The sequence below is a fragment of the Erythrolamprus reginae genome, chromosome 2 (assembly GCF_031021105.1).
Source record: "Erythrolamprus reginae isolate rEryReg1 chromosome 2, rEryReg1.hap1, whole genome shotgun sequence".
In the NCBI taxonomy this organism is placed as follows: Eukaryota; Metazoa; Chordata; class Lepidosauria; order Squamata; family Dipsadidae; genus Erythrolamprus; species Erythrolamprus reginae.
Genome location: NC_091951.1, coordinates 332,735,290 through 332,754,207, shown reverse-complemented (window position 1 = coordinate 332,754,207; position 18,918 = coordinate 332,735,290). Strand labels below are relative to the sequence as shown.

At 40.3% G+C, this 18,918-nt stretch overlaps 1 protein-coding gene across 2 annotated transcripts in view; it reads left to right on the top strand.

Annotated features, from left to right (window-relative positions):
- IL7R (interleukin 7 receptor) overlaps positions 1 to 18,918 on the top strand; it is a 41,006-nt gene that overhangs the window by 2,578 nt on the left and 19,510 nt on the right. For both annotated transcript variants that reach the window (XM_070743441.1, XM_070743442.1), the window contains exons 2-4: positions 8,403 to 8,541; positions 12,432 to 12,595; positions 16,899 to 17,053. In XM_070743441.1, the coding sequence (XP_070599542.1) occupies positions 8,403 to 8,541; positions 12,432 to 12,595; positions 16,899 to 17,053 (458 nt within the window). The remainder of the gene's footprint in view (positions 1 to 8,402; positions 8,542 to 12,431; positions 12,596 to 16,898; positions 17,054 to 18,918) is intronic.

The following is an 18,918-nucleotide window of genomic DNA, read 5'->3' as shown; positions in this document are numbered from 1 at the left end:
AAACATGCCTGGGATAAACATATCCATCCTAAGATAAAATACAGAAAATAGTATAAGGGCTGACTAGATGGACCATGAGGTCTTTTTCTGCTGTCAGACTTCTATGTTTCTATGTTTAAAAGCAGGGGCGACTCATCCATTGATATGGGTCAGATTTCATCAATTATGCTAATGATATACCTTGGTACATTGCCCCAGGCTGAAGAGGCCACATGCTATCCAAGTACCTGGACCCTGCTTGATCTTGGATTGGGAGGAATAAATTGAGGCTTAATCACAGCAGGTCCAAGCAGTTTTGGGTTCATAGACCATCTGAGAGTGGGATATTCCATCTTTGGGTTTTGGACGGCGTTACATTCCCTCATTTGGAACTGATAATCTGGGGTTTGTTTGGGAGTGGGGTTTTTTTTGTACTTATGGCTCCTGTTTAAAAAGGACTTGCAGGATCTGTGCAGAGATACTTTACTAGAAGAGCCCTTCACTCCTCCACTCGCATCAGAATACCCTACACAACTAGACTTACAATCCTAGGTTTAGAAAGCTTAGAACTACGTCGCCTTAAACACGACCCAAGCATAGCCCATAAAAGCATCTGCTACAACGTCCTTCCTGTCAACGACTACTTCAGTTTCGACCACAACAACACAGGAGCACACAACAGATACAAACTCAAAGTAAACCGCTCCAAACTCGACTGTAGGAAATATGACTTTAGTAAACAAGTAGTTAATGCATGGAACTCACTACCCAACACTGTAGTGGGGTGGGCTACTGGATGGGGGGGGGAACGCAGTAGGGTAGCAAAAATGGAGCTCCACCCCAGAGCACCCAATTTGCACTGAAAGATGTTGAAAGAAAATGCAGGGCGTCCTGCATAAGCCACGCCCACAGGATGGTAGTAAAAATTTTGGTAGTCTTTCACTGCTCTATAGTATTATCACCTAGCCCCCAAAACTTTCACCCTTAGACTATCCACTGTTGACCTCACCCGATTCCTAAGAGGTCAGTAAGGGGCGTGCATAAGTGCACCTCCCCTGTCCTTATGTTTCTCTCTTAATAGTATCATGTCTATAAACATTGTTATATCTTTGTATAATACCAATACATACTTGAGGAAATAAATACATAAAAACATAGAAGACTGACGGCAAAAAAAGACCTCATGATCCATCTAGTCTGCCCTTATACTATTTTCTGTATTTTATATGTTTATCCCAGGCATGTTTAAATTCATTTACTGTGGATTTACCAACCACGTCTGCTGGAAGTTTGTTACAAGGATCTACTACTCTTTCAGTAAAATAATATTTTCTCATGTTGCTTTTGATCTTTCCCCCAACTAACTTCAAACTGTGTCCCCTTGTTCTTGTGTTCACTTTCCTATTAAAAACACTTCCCTCCTTGACCTTATTTAACCCTTTAACATATTTAAATGTTACGATCATGTCCCCCCTTTTCCTTCTGTCTTCCAAACTATACAGATTGAGTTCATTAAGTCCTTCCTGATACGTTTTCTGCTTAAGACCTTCCACCATTCTTGTAGCCCGTCTTTGGACCAGTTCAATTTTGTCAATATCTTTTTGTAGGTGAGGTCTCCAGAACTGAACACTGTATTCCAAATGTGGTCTCACCAGCGCTCTACATAGCGGGATCACAATCTCCCTCTTCCTGCTTGTTATACCTCTAGCTATGCAGCCAAGCATCCTACTTGCGTTCCCTACCGCCTGACTGCACTGTTCACCCATTTTGAGACTGTCAGAAACCACTACCCCTAAATCCTTCTATATACATAAATACATAAAATAAATGTGGCCAAGAGGAGTTTTGCACAAGTTCATCTCATGTACCAGTTATGACTGCCTTGTACATGGTCATTCATGTCTGGGTCACACATGAATGACCATGTACAGACGTGTTACATGGATGCTCCAGCTGCTGTAGAATACAGCAATTGAGTAGCTATGCACACACATTGTTTTGTCCCTGTAACACCAGAAGGATGAAATTGGTGAGAATTAAGCTGCTTGCCAATGGACTTTCAGGCATGATTTAAGGTACTGGTTGTCATCTTTAATCCCTTGTTTAGCTTGGCTGAATGTATCTACAGAACTCCATGCTCTCAGTAGTATGGGACCGCTAGAATATGATCCCTATTCTAAGAGAATGTTACCATCAGGTGCCCTACAAGTTGCTTTTCCCCTTCCATACCCATCCTGAAATAATATTTTTCTTAAAATTACTTCAATTCCAACCCTTAGAGCAGTGATCTAAGATTCCAACCCTTAGAACAGCAAGATCATATGCTACAACATGCTGCCTGTCAACAACTACTTCAGCTTCAACCGCAATAACACAAGAGCACGCAACAGGTTCAAACTTAATATCAACCGCTCCAAACTTGACTGTAAAAATATGACTTTAGCAATCGAGTTGTTGAAGCGTGGAACTCATTACCAGACTCCATGGTGTCAACCCCCAACCCCCAACATTTTTCCCTTAGACTTTCCACGATTGACTTCTCCAGATTCCTTAGAGGTCGGTAAGGGGCGAGCATAAGTGCACTAGTGTGCCTTCCGTCCCCTGTCCAATTGTCTCTCCTATATTTTATATATCTTTTCTCCCATCCATATATCCTTCCTCTACTCTTCATTGATGCATTCTATTCTCATATCTCTTCTTCTATCCCTTCCCTGATATTTACTACTACACGTTTTTATTCTCTTTAACTTTCAATTTGTATTGGACAAAACAAACAAACAAACAAACAAACAAACAAACAAACAAACAAACAAACAAACAAACAAACAAGTGTTTCCCAACATTGGCAACTTGGAGATATCTGGACTTCAACTCCCAGAATTCCCCAGCCTGCATTCACTGTCTGGGGAATTCTGGGAGTTGAAGTCCAAATATCTTCAAGTTGCCAAGGTTGGGAAACACTGCCTTAGAGTTTATGAAATTATAGTTGTTCCAGAAAACCTTTGATGATTATAAGGTTTTGTTATGGATTGTTTTAACCCTTGTTGTAATAAGCCAACACTTTTAAAATAGGCTTTTTCTTAGCAGTTGTGGAGACTTTTATGTATCCATGTACCTGGTTTATACACACAATTGTCTTGGATAGAATGTGGATGTATTTCTCATAGAAAGTTTGTTGGCATGGGTTGGTCTATGGGTTTATAAATCAAGAAATATCCAGAAAGAAACCTAGATTCTTTATCAGTACAATGCACTTTTAGTTAGATGATGTCATCTGTTTATCCCAATCATCTATGGAATGAACAATCAAATCAAATCAATTAAATTAAATATATCAGATTAGACATGTATCAAAGAACAGGCATTGCTGATTTTGATAAACTCACAGTGGACCAAACAGTCTGAGAAAGTACCATTTGTTGTGAGTGGCCCACGTCCGGCTCACCATTCACAGGAGAAATATATATTTTTTCATTTTTCCAAGTGATATTGCAAATTCGCGCTGGGTTTAAAATGAGCATCTGTTGGCATCAAAAGTACTCTTCAGAAAAGGATTAAAGTTACTTTCTGCTCTCAGTACTTTCAATATGGATTTATATATTTATTGAAAGGAAAAAAATGCTATTATAATTTAGTCCTTGTGGGTTTCCAAAATTATTTTGTTATATACAGCAAGTCACAAGTGAAAAATCAATTGAACAAAGTTTGATGAAAATTCCCATTTGTTGTTGAGAAATTCCCACACAATCTGCTTCACATAGTGTAATGCGAACTATTCCCTACAGTATTCTTTACATTTTCATTTTGCATGGTGAACTCGGTAACCTACAGCTTGAAATTTTTTTTGTTAATGCTGAGCAATCATTCTAGGGAATATGCAGATGAAGTAAGATGGGCAACTACCATGAGTCATAAGAGAAAATGAATTGCTCAAAAGTTTTCTTGGTAGTCTAAATTCTTTGATCTAGAGAACAATGTTGACACTTTTCTTTAAATATCTTATTAACCAATTGCTTTCTTTTGTATATGTATATAAAATATATACAGTAATCCCTCGCTACTTCGCCGTTCATCTTTCACGGATTCGCTACTTCGCGGGTTTTCAAAGGGGACTTAAATCCATTAAATCTATTGAAAATTTTATTATTATTTTTTTTAAAAATTTAAAATTATTTTTCATTAGGCATACAAAGACAGACAACATTCAACATTCAAGGAGCTACCATTGCTCCGCTTAACATAGAAGTCTAACTAATACAAAAAAAAAAATATGCCTAACTATAATCAGATCGATTCAGAAATATAACACTCACACTCAATATTCTTATTAAATTTAACTCTGTTGTTTATAAGTTATTGTTTATATAACTTTAATTAATTTTCTTATCTATAAAATATAAAATACTTAAACTAATACTACCATATAAAAGGATGATACTTTAATATTAGTAATATTGAAAAAATACTCTGTGTTTATATTATTTTTAAACTATTACATTCTATCTATTACTGTCATGTTATTTAATTAATTAATTAATATTCACTTATTTAATATAACTAAAAAAAGAGAAAAAAACACATTATCATATTAATTTCTAAATATTCTTTCATCTATACATACAATTAACCTTCTAATTAATAAATTCAAATAATTGTAAATTCTTACTTATATAATTTTACCACCATTTTTAAGGTTCCACCAATTATATACTTTGTCCCATATTTTATAAAATTCTGTTTCAACTTGATTGTTCAAACGTTTTGTCATCATATCTAGTTCTGCACATTCCATATCTATTGAAAATTTTAAATCCATTAAAAATTCATAAAATTCTTCTACAGTACTACTGTACTCTATTAAAGAAACTGGTAGGATATCCCATGTAGTTCCAGCTGAGAAACATTATAAAATGACTGTTTAAAGCAAAGGGTGGGTTTTAAAAGTCCAAACACTTGTTAAATACATAAAAAAATATCTTTCCTCTACTTCACGGAAATTCATTTATCACGGGTGGTCTTGGAACGCATCCCCCGTGAAAAACGAGGGATCACTGTATATATAAGAAAGGAGAGAAGGAGAAACTGTGGTCTAGAGCAGTGTTTTTCAACCAGTGTGCCGCGAGACATGGTCAGGTGTGCCGTGAAGCTCAGAGAGAAAGAAAGCGAGAGAGAGAGAAAGCAAGAGAGAAAGAAAGAAAGAGAAAGAAAGAAAGAGCAAGCGAGAGAAAGGGAACAAGAGAGAGAGAAAGAAAGCAAGAGAGAGAGAAAGAGAACAAGAGAAAGAACGAGAGAGAAAGAGAGAGAGAGAAAGAGAGGGAGGGAAGGAGAGAGAGAGAGAGAAATAGAGGGAGGGAGGGAGGGAGAGAGAAAAGGAGCAAAAAAGAGAGGAAGGAAGAGAAAGAAAGGGAGAGAGAGAGAAAGGAAGAGGAAGGAAGGGAGAGAAAGAGGGAGGGAGAAAGAAATAGAGTGAAGGGGAGGAAGAGAGAGATATAATTTTTTTGTCCAAACTTTTTTTATTCCCCCCCCCCGCTCAATGTGCTCCAGGGTTTCGTAAATGTAAAAAAATGTGCCATGGCTCAAAAAAGGTTGAAAATCACTGGTCTAGAGGTAGACTTTTCAGGTTCAAATCCCGTTAAGGGTATGGTTAGCTGATGAGAGCAAAATAGCTTGAGATAGATCTATACTAGTCTCCCTTCCTTTTCATTATCAGCAAAAATATGTTACACACACAGACAGACACACACACAAATATTTGTCCTTTTCTTCTTAGTAAGCCAAAGAGGAAGTTTATAGTTGTTTTTGCAAACAGAAAAGTGATTTTAAAAAGCAGCCAATGGATTGGGAAAAGGATACTTATTTGCTAGTGAGTTGATTAATTAATTAATATAAAGTCAATTTAATGGACAAAGGTTGCAAGAGAAGCCAGTTTTACAGGACAAACAAAAACAAAAATAAGGAACTGATGGTTTCTTGAAAGGGCATTTCAAATGCATTGGGCAACCAGACAAACACAAAAAACTTGTTTTCTGTATCCCTTCAAGAAAGACCTATCATTTGGACTTTGTCTTTACTTCCTCAGTCAATATCAGAGGAGACATTCTTGGGATCTTTGTGGTAAGTCACACAATGTCCTAAAGAAGATAAAAGAGCATGCTGAACTGGGTTGGAAGCTAAAATGTAATTTAATTTATTTATTTTCTGTGCCACCCAATCCCAACAGAAACATCTGTTGTGACCGGGAATTACAAAACTTTCGCCAGACCCATCCTGGAATACAGCTCATCTGTTTAGAACCCATACCTCATTTCTGACCATTAACACCCTTGAAAATGTCCAAAGATACTTCACCAGAAGAGCCCTTCACTCCTCTACCCGAAACAGAATTCCCTACGAAACTAGACTTACAATCCTGGGTCTTGAAAGCTTAGAACTACGACGCCTTAAACATAGAATAGAATAGAATTTTTATTGGCCAAGTGTGATTGGACACACAAGGAATTTGTCTTGGTGCATATGCTCTCAGCGTACATAAAATAAAATATACATTTGTCAAGAATCATGTGGTACAACACTTAATGATTGTCATAGGGGTCAAATAAGCAATGAAGAAGCAATATTAATAAAAATCTTAGGATATAAGCAACAAGTTACAGTCATACAGTCAACATGGGAGGAAATGGGTGAAAGGAATGATGAGAAAAACTAGTAGAATAGAAGTGCAGATTTAGTAGAAAGTCTGACAGTGTTGAGGGAATTATTTGTTTAGTAGAGTGATGGCATTCGGAAAAATGATCTAAGTATTGCCCACAAGATCATATGCTGCAATGTCCTACCTATCAAAGACTATATCAGCTTCAACCACAACAACGCAAGAGCACACAACAGATTCAAGCTTAATATTAACTACTCCAAACTTGACTGTAAAAAATATGACTTTAGTAATCGAGTTGTTGAAGCGTGGAACTCATTACCGGACTCCGTAGTATCATCCCCTAACCCCCAACACTTTACCCTTAAACTATCCATGGTTGACCTCTCCAGATTCCTAAGAGATCAGTAAGGGTCGTACATAAGCACACTAGAGTGCCTTCCGTCCCCTGTCCTATAGTCTCTCCTATATCTCCTATATCTTCTCTACTATATCCTATATAACGTTTATTGTATATTATTGTTTATTGGACAAAATAAATAAATAAACTTAAAGCTGGATTCAATCAAAATCTACAGATTGCTTTCAGCTCCTGGATCCTTCTCAAAGGCAGTTTGTTTATTTATTTATTTGTGTGTGTGTGTGTGTGTGTGTCACATGTTTTTGCTGAATTTGAAAATTAAGGGAGACTAGGATAGATCTATTTCGGCCTTATTTTGGCCTCATCAGCTAGCCATACCTTCACTGGGACTGGAACTTGCAACCTTTGCCTTGTAAGGCAGAGAATTAAACTCTAGGCTACAGTATCCAATCCCTTCAGCTCTGTACCAGGGAAGGGTTACATGTTTTTTTGTGTAGAATCATACACACACACACATATGACTCAGGGCAGCTCACAACAGAGGAAAATACAAAACACATAAGAAATCTAATATTAAAAAGAGGCTCTAAAACCCTAATGCTTAAAACCAATCATCCACATTCATTTTATCTTGTCATACATTATGCATTCAATCGTTGGCCAGGGCTGGATTTAAAAAATTCAATGGCCCCAAGCCTGTCGGCAAAGGTAAGTTTTTAAAACATTGTGGAAGGCCGAGAGGGTGGGGGCAATACAAATCTCTCGGAGGAATTGATTCTAGAGGGCCGGGGCTGTCACAGATAAGGCCCTTCCCCTAGGCCCCGCCAGACGTCATTGCTTAGCTGACAGGACCTAGAGAAGGCCAACTCTGTGGGACCTAACTGACTGCTGGGATACATGAGTTCTTACCATATTATAATAATGCACCAAGACAAATTCCTTGTGTGTCCAATCACACTTGGCCAATACAGAATTCTATTCTATTCTATTCTATTCTATTCATTCAATTTTATGCTGCCCTTCTCCTTAGACTCAGGGAGGCTTACAACATGGTAGCAATAGCACTTTTTAACAGAGCCAGCATATTGCCCCCACAATCCGGTTCCTCATTTTACCCACCTTGGAAGGATGGAAGGCTAAGTCAACCTTGAGCCAGTGATGAGATTTGAACTGCTGAACTACAGACCTACAGTCAGCTTCAGTGGCCTGCAGTACAGCACTCTACCTGCTGCGCCACCCTGGCTCTATTCTATTCTATTCTATTCTATTCTAATTAAATTGAGGAAGAAATGGAGGAAAAGAATTCAGTTTAATTTTCAGGACTGAAGCTGTGTAGTCTACTTTGTTTGACTCCTTATAAAGTGCTTTAAATATGAAATTTGAGGACTTTATTTTGTGATTCTTTCTCCTTAGGTACTTGTGCAGATGATGAGCAAGACTTCAGCTTTGAGTGTCTCGCTCAAATGCTATCGATGGAAAGCAATTTCTTAATTTGTGAGGCTACTGGGACGGAGATGAACCTGAATGAGATCAATGCCAATTTTTCTATTCCGTAAGAACTTTTGTAATGTATTCAAACCTCATTACTTGGGGACTAGAAGATTAATACAATGGAGAAAAAATTGGCTGCAGCATTTGGGGCATGCAATTTTGGGGGGGGGGGTTCTGTAATTTCAGAAATTGATTGGGGGATTCTTATTTGGCCTGTGGGTGAATGTTAACTAATCGTAACTTATGTTGTTTATGTTTATGTTTATTTAGATTTGTATGCCGCCCCTCTCCGCAGACTCGGGGCGGCTCACAACAAAGTGAAAAAACAGTTTACAACAAATCTAAATTCTACTAAAAACATTTAAAAGATCCCATTTTCTAAACACACATACATACACACACATACCATTCATAAATTGTACATGCCCGGGGGAGATGTCTCAGTTCCCCCATGCCTGACGACACAGGTGGGTCTTAAGGAGCTTACGAAAGGCAAGGAGAGTAGGGGCAGTTCTAATCTCCGGGGGGAGTTGGTTCCAGAGGGCCGGGGCCGCCACAGAGAAGGCTCTTCCCCTGGAGCCCGCCAACCGACATTGTTTAGTCGACGGGACCCGGAGAAGGCCCACTCTGTGGGACCTAATCGGTCGCTGGGATTCGTGCGGCAGCAGGCGGTCTCAGAGATATTCTGGTCCAGTGCCATGAAGGGCTTTAAAGGTCATAACCAACACTTTGAATTGTGACCGGAAGTTGATCGGCAACCAATGCAGACTGCGGAGTGTTGGTGAAACATGGGCATACCTAGGTAGGCCCATGACTGCTCTCGCAGCTGCATTCTGCACGATCTGAAGTTTCCGAACACTTTTCAAAGGTAGCCCCATGTAGAGAGCATTACAGTAGTCGAACCTTGAGGTGATGAGGGCATGAGTGACTGTGAGTAGTGAGTCCCGGTCCAAATAGGGACGCAACTGGTACACCAGGCGAACCTGGGCAAACGCCCCCCTCGCCACAGCTGAAAGATGGTTCTCTAATGTGAGCTGTGGATCGAGGAGGACGCCCAAGTTGCGGACCCTCTCCGAGGAGGTCAACAGTTCCCCCCCCCCAGGGTAATGGAAGGACAGATGGGATTGTCCTTGGGAGGCAAAACCCACAGCCACTCTGTCTTATCCGGCAAATACCACTTAACTTGCCTTTAGAGTCTAGTAAAACCTAGACTCTAAAACCTTGCCTTTAGAGTCTAGTAAAACCTACAGTTTTCTTCCAGTGGTGAAATCCATTTTTAAAAATTACCAGTTCTGTGGGCGTGGCTTGGTGGCTGTGGTGTGGCTTGGTGGCTGTGGCAGGGGAAGGATACTACAAAATCTCCATTCCTTCCCCACTCATGGAAGCAAGACATTGCAAAATCTCCATTCTCACCCCACTCTGGGGCCAGCCACAGGTGGTATTTGCCAGTCCTCCGAACTACACAACATTTCCACTACAGAACATAGCTGGCTGGAGAATTCTGGGAGTTGAAGTCCACAAATCTTAAAGTTGCCAAGTTTGGGGGGATTCCATATATTTATTTTATTTTATTTTATTTTATTTTATTTTATTTTATTTTATTTTACTTTACTTTACTTTACTTTACTTTACTTTACTATTTTATTTTATTTTATTTTATTTTATTATTTTATTTATTTTATTTTATTTTATTTTATTTTATTATTTTATTTTATTTATTTTATTTTATTTTATTTTATTTTATTTTATTTTATTATTTATTTATTCATTCATTCATTCATTCATTTATTTATTTAGTCCAATACATAATGCACATTGAAGAGAAAGATATGTAATAATATAAGTAAAGAAAAGAATAGAAGAAAAGATCTAAAAGTATAGATGAACATATTTGAAAGGAAGAAAAGATAAATGAGATAAGGAGAGACAATTGGACAGGGGACGGAAGGCACACTGGTGCACTTATGCACGCCCCTTATCATACTATATCTACAACTTTCTTAACCTGATGATAGAAATAGAAAAGGTAGATTTGGAGATATTTTAGCAAAGGGTGTTAACATTACTGAGAAACTTAGAAGGAAGTTTTATATAGCATAATGATGTTAATTATTAAGTTGGCCCTTGCTTTTAACTTAATTAGCTGATTAAGTACATGCTTTCTCTTGGCTTTCCAGGACTATGAAGTTTTGTAAAGGAAAATGGACCTTGCCTTAAAAATGAATGACTGTTACAAATATGATAGAAAAGGTTTCTTAATGCTAAAGATTCTAGCCCAAGGATACTATCATTAACCCGTTGTTCTTTTGGAGTGGGGCATAAGTAAACAACACAACTCAAAGCATTGCTATTTTAACTACAGATATATTACATGGCATCATTTGTAGAATACCTGGAAATACTGAAACATAGAAAGCGAGGATTCATCAACTATAATAGACAATTGGGGGAATTAGAAGACATTAAAAGAATATTTTTGCCATGAAAAATATTTAATGTCCAGCTAAGGAATACAGTGAATCAGGAAAAGTATAGGATAGCTGTTGCATTTTTAAATTTATTTTATTGTATTGTATTTGTCAAACAAGTATAGAGTTATAGTTTGTATTAACATAACAAAGTATAAAGTGATAAAAATGATAAAAGGACAGAAGGACAGGGGCAATAGCCACAATAGTGCACTTATGCACGCTCCTTACAGACCTCTAAGAAAAGGGAAGAGGTCAACAATAGATAATTTAAGGATGAAGATTTTGGGTTTAGGATTCGGGTAGATTAAGATTGTTTTATTAGTCTGTAAACATCAGTTAACTCAGTATCCATTTTTACTTGTCTATCAAACTATAAAAGTAATTTTTCGACCCAAAGTTCTCACATGGTCTCTCAATTACATGGCCAAAACAATCACAGTGCTTCTGCTAAACTAATGACTGTAGTATCCTAACCATGGATCCATAGCATCTTTCAAACTACAGTGGTACCTCTACTTAAGAACTTAATTTGTTCCGTGACCAGGTTGTTAAGTAGAAAAGTTTCTAAGTAGAAGCAATTTTTCCCATAGGAATCAATGTAAAAGCAAATAATGTGTGCAAACCCATTAGGAAAGAAAGAAAGAAAAGCTTGGAATTTGGGTGGGAGGAGGAGGAGGACATTCGCTGCCAAAGGTAAGGTGAGAGGAATCAAAAAAGTCCAAAACTTTAAGGCTTTTTTAAAAAGTGGGGATTCTGAGGCAGCGAGGAGGAACACATGCCTCCCATACATCCGGCGCGAGGCTGCCTCCCATAAACTGCGCCAGAGAGAGAAACCCAGGTGGGTGAGACGGGGGGACCTCCCGCTCCTTTGACCGAAAGGTGGTGGCTGTTGTTGCTGCTGCAACCTGCTTCCTCTTCATTCCCATGCTGAAGGACTCTCCTCTTCTCTCACTCACTCATTTTGTAGCCGGCACCTTTCCTTCACTGTGGTGACTCCTCGATTTGGCTGAAGCTGAGTTCATTCAGCTGGGGCGAAGCGCCTCCTTTTGCCTTTCCACGGCCAGATGCTCCGGGAGGCAACAAAATGCTTTGTTCGCTCTGGACTGCCAAAGCCTCCTTAAGCGCTACCGAAAGGCTCCTCTGGCAGTCCAGAAAAGCCTAAGATGGCCGGGATTAAAGGGAGAATGGCAGGAAACTGACCAGGCCTTGGTGCCACTCTCAAATTTCCTGGGAAATTTTTCCGGGCTCGGGTTCTTAAGTAGAAAATGGTTCTTAAGAAGAGGAAAAAAATCTTGAATGTCCGGTTCTGATCTAGAAAGTAGAGGCGTTCTTAAGTAGAGGTAACACTGTACAGTGTAAGTTCTAATGAATTGACCAGCTCTCTGAATGTCTATGTTATCCTACTTTTAGCTTCTTTCCAGAACCAGTTTGGGTAGACAGGTTTTCCAAAATTTCATTGCTACACCGTATTTTCTCATAGGTCCAGCTGCTCAAATGAACCCCTGTGGTGCATCATGAAAAATCCCCTTGTCGGCAATTGTTCTATAGAACTCTGCGATTTTATTGGCGAATTGGATGTTTGCTTGACAATAACTTTGACCAATCCTTACAAAAAGTGCCGGAAATTGAAAGTTGCTAAATGTGGTAAGCAAATGTATAGTGTGAATTCATTTTTAAAACTGTTCCAAACATGAAGTTTAGTTATATCAAGACAGAGTCCAAAGACTCATGGCCAATTATGCTCTTCCATTTCCGAATTTGGAGGAAAAAGATGGGATCTCTATTGTCAGAAGACTATTATGGTGTCGATCCATATCATGGAAAGGGATCTGCTTGCACAAGTGGAAGATTGTATATACAGTAGTTCAAAGTAATTGTCCCGTGTGTCCCCCCCCCCCAGATCAATTTTGTGCAACCTCAGCTACTTTATAATGTGTAGACCAACTCCCAGAACTGTAGGCTGACTGAGGAAATCTGGGAATTGAAGTTCTCAGATCTTAAAGTTACTGAGGTTGAGCAACACTGTTCCAAATTCACAGATGTAAAATAAATGTAATACATCATTCCCTTAACTACACTATTTAGATATACAGTATACGAGTGTTATCTGGGTTGAGAAGAGAACGCGCAGCGCCAGTGGTCACTAGATCATCAACTGGTGTTGTAGTGAAGGTTAGAGATGAGCGTCCTCATTCCGTTTCCCTCCAAGTGCGAAGTGTGTGCTGTAATACGCAACCTCAATGCTAAGGGCATGAACGCTGCTGCAATGGGTACCTAAAAATTGTGCGCAATTTTTCTCGCCATTTGCTGAGTTTCAAATTTTTTGACTGAAGGAGAATGGGTATGGTGCCACTGCACTGACATTTGCTCTCTGGAGTATGGTGATAAGCCCAAATTTCATATCCTATTACTACACAGTTGAGAAAAGCCTCGCCTTCAATCTTGAAATGGTCAAGAAATTCTTGGGCGGCACTGTCAATTTTGTGGATTTCAGTAAGCATCTTGGGCGCCCATCTCAGCAGCGTTTATTATTATTTTTATTTATTTTTATTTATTTATTTTGTCCAGTACACAATGAGGGTTTTAGTAGGTATATATCTATATACACATAGTAAAATACATGATGAAGGTTATAGAGGAGATACTCATAGTAAAATATATCTAAGAAAGAAGAGAAGAGAAGATATAGTAATAGAACATATCAATGAAAGAATAGCAGAAGAGATATAGGAATAGAAGAAAGGAATAGGAGATATAGGAGAGCAATAGGACAGGGGACGGAAGGCACTCTAGTGCACTTGTACTCGCCCCTTACTGACCTCTTAGGAATCTGGATAGGTCAACCGTGGGTAATCTAAGGGTAAAGTGTTGGGGGTTTGGGGATGACACTATGGAGTCCGGTAATGAGTTCCACGCTTCGACAATTCAGTTACTGAAGTCATATTTTTTACAGTCAAGTTTGGAGCGGTTAATATTAAGTTTAAATCTGTTCTGTGCTCTTGTGTTGTTGTGGTTGAAGCTGAAGTAGTCGCCGACAGGCAGGACGTTGCAGCATATGATCTTGTGGGCAATACTTAGATCTTGTTTAAGGCATCTTAGTTCTAAACTTTCTAGGCCCAGGATTGAAAATCTGGTCTCGTAGGGTGTTCTATTTCAAGTGGAGGAGTGAAGAGCTCTTCTGGTGAAGTATCTTTTGACATGCCCTTAACATTCAGGTAGCATTCAGCACGCACTTCGCATTTGGATGGAAATGGAATGAGGACGCTCATCTCTAACGTTCACCATAATGCCAGTCGATGATCTACTGACCATTGGCACTGCTCATTGTCTTCCAGTGGCTTCCCACTACATGATAATAATACCAACTTCCCCCGTAAACGTTCCTCGTGAGAGCCACATGCCTTGTAACCTTACTTCCCAGGTAACCCTCGTATATTAGCCGGTGAATTAACACTAAAGTGATGATTCGACGCCAAAAAAATTAAGTTTGATTAATTCATGAACATTATTGTATTGTCATTAATCAAGCTTTCTAGCATCATGTTCTTATCACTGCAGCTTTAATATATTGTAGCTTACAAGAATGGAAACAGACATTCTTGTACAGTGTGCATGCATGCTATCGCATATGCGCAAGTGCCACACCCATATTTCAATGCCTATGGAGGACTAAAAAAGCTTCCCCCACCCACCAGAGGCCCTCTGGAGGCCAGAAATGGCCTGTTTCCCAACTTCTGGTGGGCTTGTGTTTCATCCTACCCAGGCTCCAAAGGCTGCCCTGCAGCTGGGAGAGGATAAAAACACCCTCCCCCATCCCCACGAAGGCTCTCTGGAAGTCAAAAATGCCCTCCAAGAGCTCCCTGTGAGCCAAAAATTAGCTGGCTAGCACACACATGCACGTTGGAGCTGAGCTAGGGCAATGGCTTGTGTGCCAGCAGATATGACTCTGCTTGCCAGCTCTGTCACCCGAGCCATAGGTTCACCTTCATTGTTCTAGTATGTGGTAGGAATAATTTCTTTTAAAAATTGTTGATTTTAACTGGCTTCTGAGTCTAGAGGTGATGTAGAGGAGTAAAGGATGAGAAGTCAAAACATTAACTACTCATGGTCAAATAAGTCATCCACATTTATGTACAGGTAGTCAGTTGAGGTGACTGGGGCCCGTCCTTGTCCATCTGTCTGGGAAGAGTTTGATCTGGTGACACCTGATGAAGTGGACAAGGCCATTGGAGCTGTGAGTTCCACCACCTGTTTGGGGGATCCGTGTCCCTCCTGGCTGGTTTTGGCCAGCAGAGAGGTGACACGGAGCTGGGTCCAGGAGATTGTCAATGCTTTCTTGGGGAGGGGGTCCTTCCCAGCTCCTTACAAGGAGGCACTTGTGTGCCCCCTCCTCAAGAAGCTTTCCCTTGACCCAGCTATTCTCAATAACTATCATCCAGTCTCCAACCTTCCCTTCATGGGGAAGGTTGTTGAGAAGGTGGTGGCGCTCCAGCTCCAGTGGTCCTTGGAAGAAGCCGATTATCTAGGCCCTCAACAGTTGGGTTTCAGGCCTGGCTACAGCATGGAAACTGCTTTGGTCACGCTGATGGATGATCTCTGGCGGGCCCGGGACAGGGGTTTATCCTCTGTCCTGGTGCTTCTTGACCTCTCATCGGCTTTCGATACCATTGACCATGGTATCCTTCTGTGCCGGCTGGAGGGTTTGGGAGTGGGAGGCACTGTCCTTCAGTGGTTCTCCTCCTACCTCTCCGGTCAGTCGCAGTCGGTGTTAGTGGGGGGTAAGAGGTCGACCTCTAGGTCTCTCCCTTGTGGAGTGCCTCAGGGGTCGGTCCTCTACTCCCTGCTATTTAATATCTACATGAAACCGCTGGGTGAGATCATCCAGAGCATGGGGTGGGGTATCATCAGTATGCTGATGATACCCAGCTATACATCTCCACCCCATGTCCAGTCAACGAAGCAGTGGAAGTGATTTGCCAGTGCATGGAGGCTGTTATGGTCTGGATGGGTGTCAAAAGACTCAGACTCAACCCTGATAAGATGGAGTGGCTGTGGGTTTTGCCTCCCAAGGACAATTCCATCTGTCCATCCATTACCCTGGGTGTGGAATTACTGACCCCCTCAGAGAGGGTCCGCAACTTGGGTGTCCTCCTTGATCCACAGCTAACATTAGGGAACCATCTTTCGGCTGTGGCAAGGGGGGTGTTTACCCAGGTTCGCCTGGTGCACCAGCTGCGGCCCTATTTGGACCGGGAGTCACTGCTCACAATCACTCATGCCCTCATCACCTCGAGATTCGACTACTGTAATGCTCTCTACATGGGGCTACCTTTGAAGAGTGTTCGGAAACTTCAGATCGTGCAGAATGCAGCTGCGAGAGCAATCATGGACTTTCCCAAATATGCCCATGTCACACCAACACTCCGCAGTCTGCATTGGTTGCCGATCAGTTTCCGGTCACAATTCAAAGTGTTGGTTATGACCTATAAAGCCCTTCATGGCATCGGACCAGAATATCTCCAGGACCACCTTCTGCTGCACGAATCCCAGCGACCAGTTAGGTCCCACAGAGTTGGCCTTCTCTGGGTCCCGTTGACGAAACAATGTCATCTGGTGGGCCCCAAGGGAAGAGCCTTCTCTGTGGCGGCCCCGACCCTCTGGAATCAACTCCCCCCCCGGAGATCAGGACTGCCCCCACCCTCCTCACCTTTCGCAAACTCCTTAAAACCCACCTCTGCCATCAGGCATGGGGAAATTGATTCCCCTGGGCCGTTCCATTTTATGTATGGTTTGTTTGGGACGTATGATTGTTTTTTTATATATTAATGGGTTTTAAACTGTTTTTTAATCATTAGATTTGTACTGTATTTTGTTGTTGTGAGCCGCTCCGAGTCTTCAGAGAGGGGAGACAAACAAATCTAATTAATAATAACATTGTCCTTTGCAGTTAAACTTGAAGCACCTTTTGGCCTAAATATAACTTACCTGGAAAAAGCAAATGAGTATCTTGTTCAATTCTCAACGATACATGCGGCATACGCAGTCCTTGAAGACAATTTAATACATCAGTTAGCCTACCGACAAAAAAGTACAAACTGGACTGTGAGTAAGAATGAGAAGTTTTGCATTTTCTACTTATTTTCTTGTTTCTTTTTTTTAAAAAATGACTTTTTTTAAACAATTAAAATAAAGAAAATTAACAAATATGCTTAACATTGGTTGAAGTTCTTAAGCTGACATTTCAGCAGTTTACCGTTCTATTTTCTATATACATTTTAAATCAATTGTATATTTACTATAATTTGTTCTTATTTAATCACCCAGTTATCACTTAAGCCTAGACTAAATTTATGCATGATATGCTTTGACCATTTACTAGTAAAGCTAAATGATTTAGATTTACTAGATAAATGGTCAAAGCAATGGAAACTGCAGTTTAATGTTTCCAAATGTAAAATAATTCACTTGGGGAAAAGGAATCCTCAATCTGAGTATTGCATTGGCAGTTCTGTGTTTGCAAAAACTTCAGAAGAGAAGGATTTAGGGGTAGTGATTTCCGACAGTCTCAAAATGGCGGTAGGAAAAGCAAGTAGGATGCTTGGCTGCATAGCTAAAGGTATAACAAGCAGGAAGAGGGAGATTGTGATCCCCTTATATAGAGCGCTGGTGAGACCCCATTTGGAATCCTGTGTTCAGTTCTGGAGACCTCACCTACAAAAAGATATTGACAAAATTGAATGGGTCCAAAGACGGGCTACAAGAATGGTGGAAGGTCTTAAGCATAAAACGTATCAGGAAAGACTTAATGAACTCAATCTGTATAGTCTGGAGGACAGAAGGAAAAGGGGGGACATGATCGAAACATTTAAATATGTTAAAGGGTTAAATAAGGTTTAGGAGGGAAGTGTTTTTAATAGGAAAGTGAACACAAGAACAAGGGGACATAATCTGAAGTTAGTTGGGGGAAAGATCAAAAGCAACATGAGAAAATATTATTTCACTGAAAGAGTAGTAGATTCTTGGAACAAACTTCCAGCAGACGTGGTTGGTAAATCCACAGAAACTGAATTTAAACATGCCTGGGATAAACATATATCCATTGTAAGATAAAATACAGGAAATGGTATAAGGGCAGACTAGATGGACCATGAGGTCTTTTTCTGCCGTCAATCTTCTATGTTTCTATGTTTCTATGTTTCTAAAAAAGAAAGAAAAGAAAGAGAAGGGGGAAAAAGGAAAGGTAAAAGAAAGAAAGCATTTTCTACTTGCTTTCAGTTGTATGTCTGCAACAAGGACCACAAGGGCTGTTTGTTGTACGACACCATGCAAACTACAGTGATACCTCGTCTTATGAACCCCTGTTCATACGAACTTTTAATGATACGAACCCGGTGTTTTAAGATTTTTTTGCCTCTTCTTCCAAACTAATTTCACCTTATGAATCTGAGCCGCCACCACTGGGATGCCCCGCCTCCAGACTTCTGTTGCCAGCCAAAGTGCTGGGATTCCCCATTCCCTGCTCTCGCTGGGAATCCTGGCCTCCGGACTTCTGTTGCCAGCCAAAATGCCCATTCTTGTATTGCTGGGATTTCCCTGAGCCTTCCCTCGCTGGGATTCCCTTCATTTTTGCCGGCGCTGCTTTGAATCCCAGCAAGGGGAGCCTCAGGAAAATCCCAGCAATGCAAGAACGGGTGCTTCGGCTGGCAATGGAAGCCCAGAGGCAGGGATTCCCAGCGGCGCGAGGCAAAAGGGGTGACTTATGGGATGGAGTTGCATGCATTATTTGCTTTTACATTGATTCCTATGGGGATAATTGCTTCGTCTTACGAACTTTTCTACTTGGAACGAATTAAGTTCTTAAGACGAGGCATCACTGTATGTTCTTTTTTTTTAGCCTGTGTCTAAATTTTAAAAGTTTAGAGTGAATATAAAACTGATAGCTGTTTTTAATTTCTAATGTGACATAT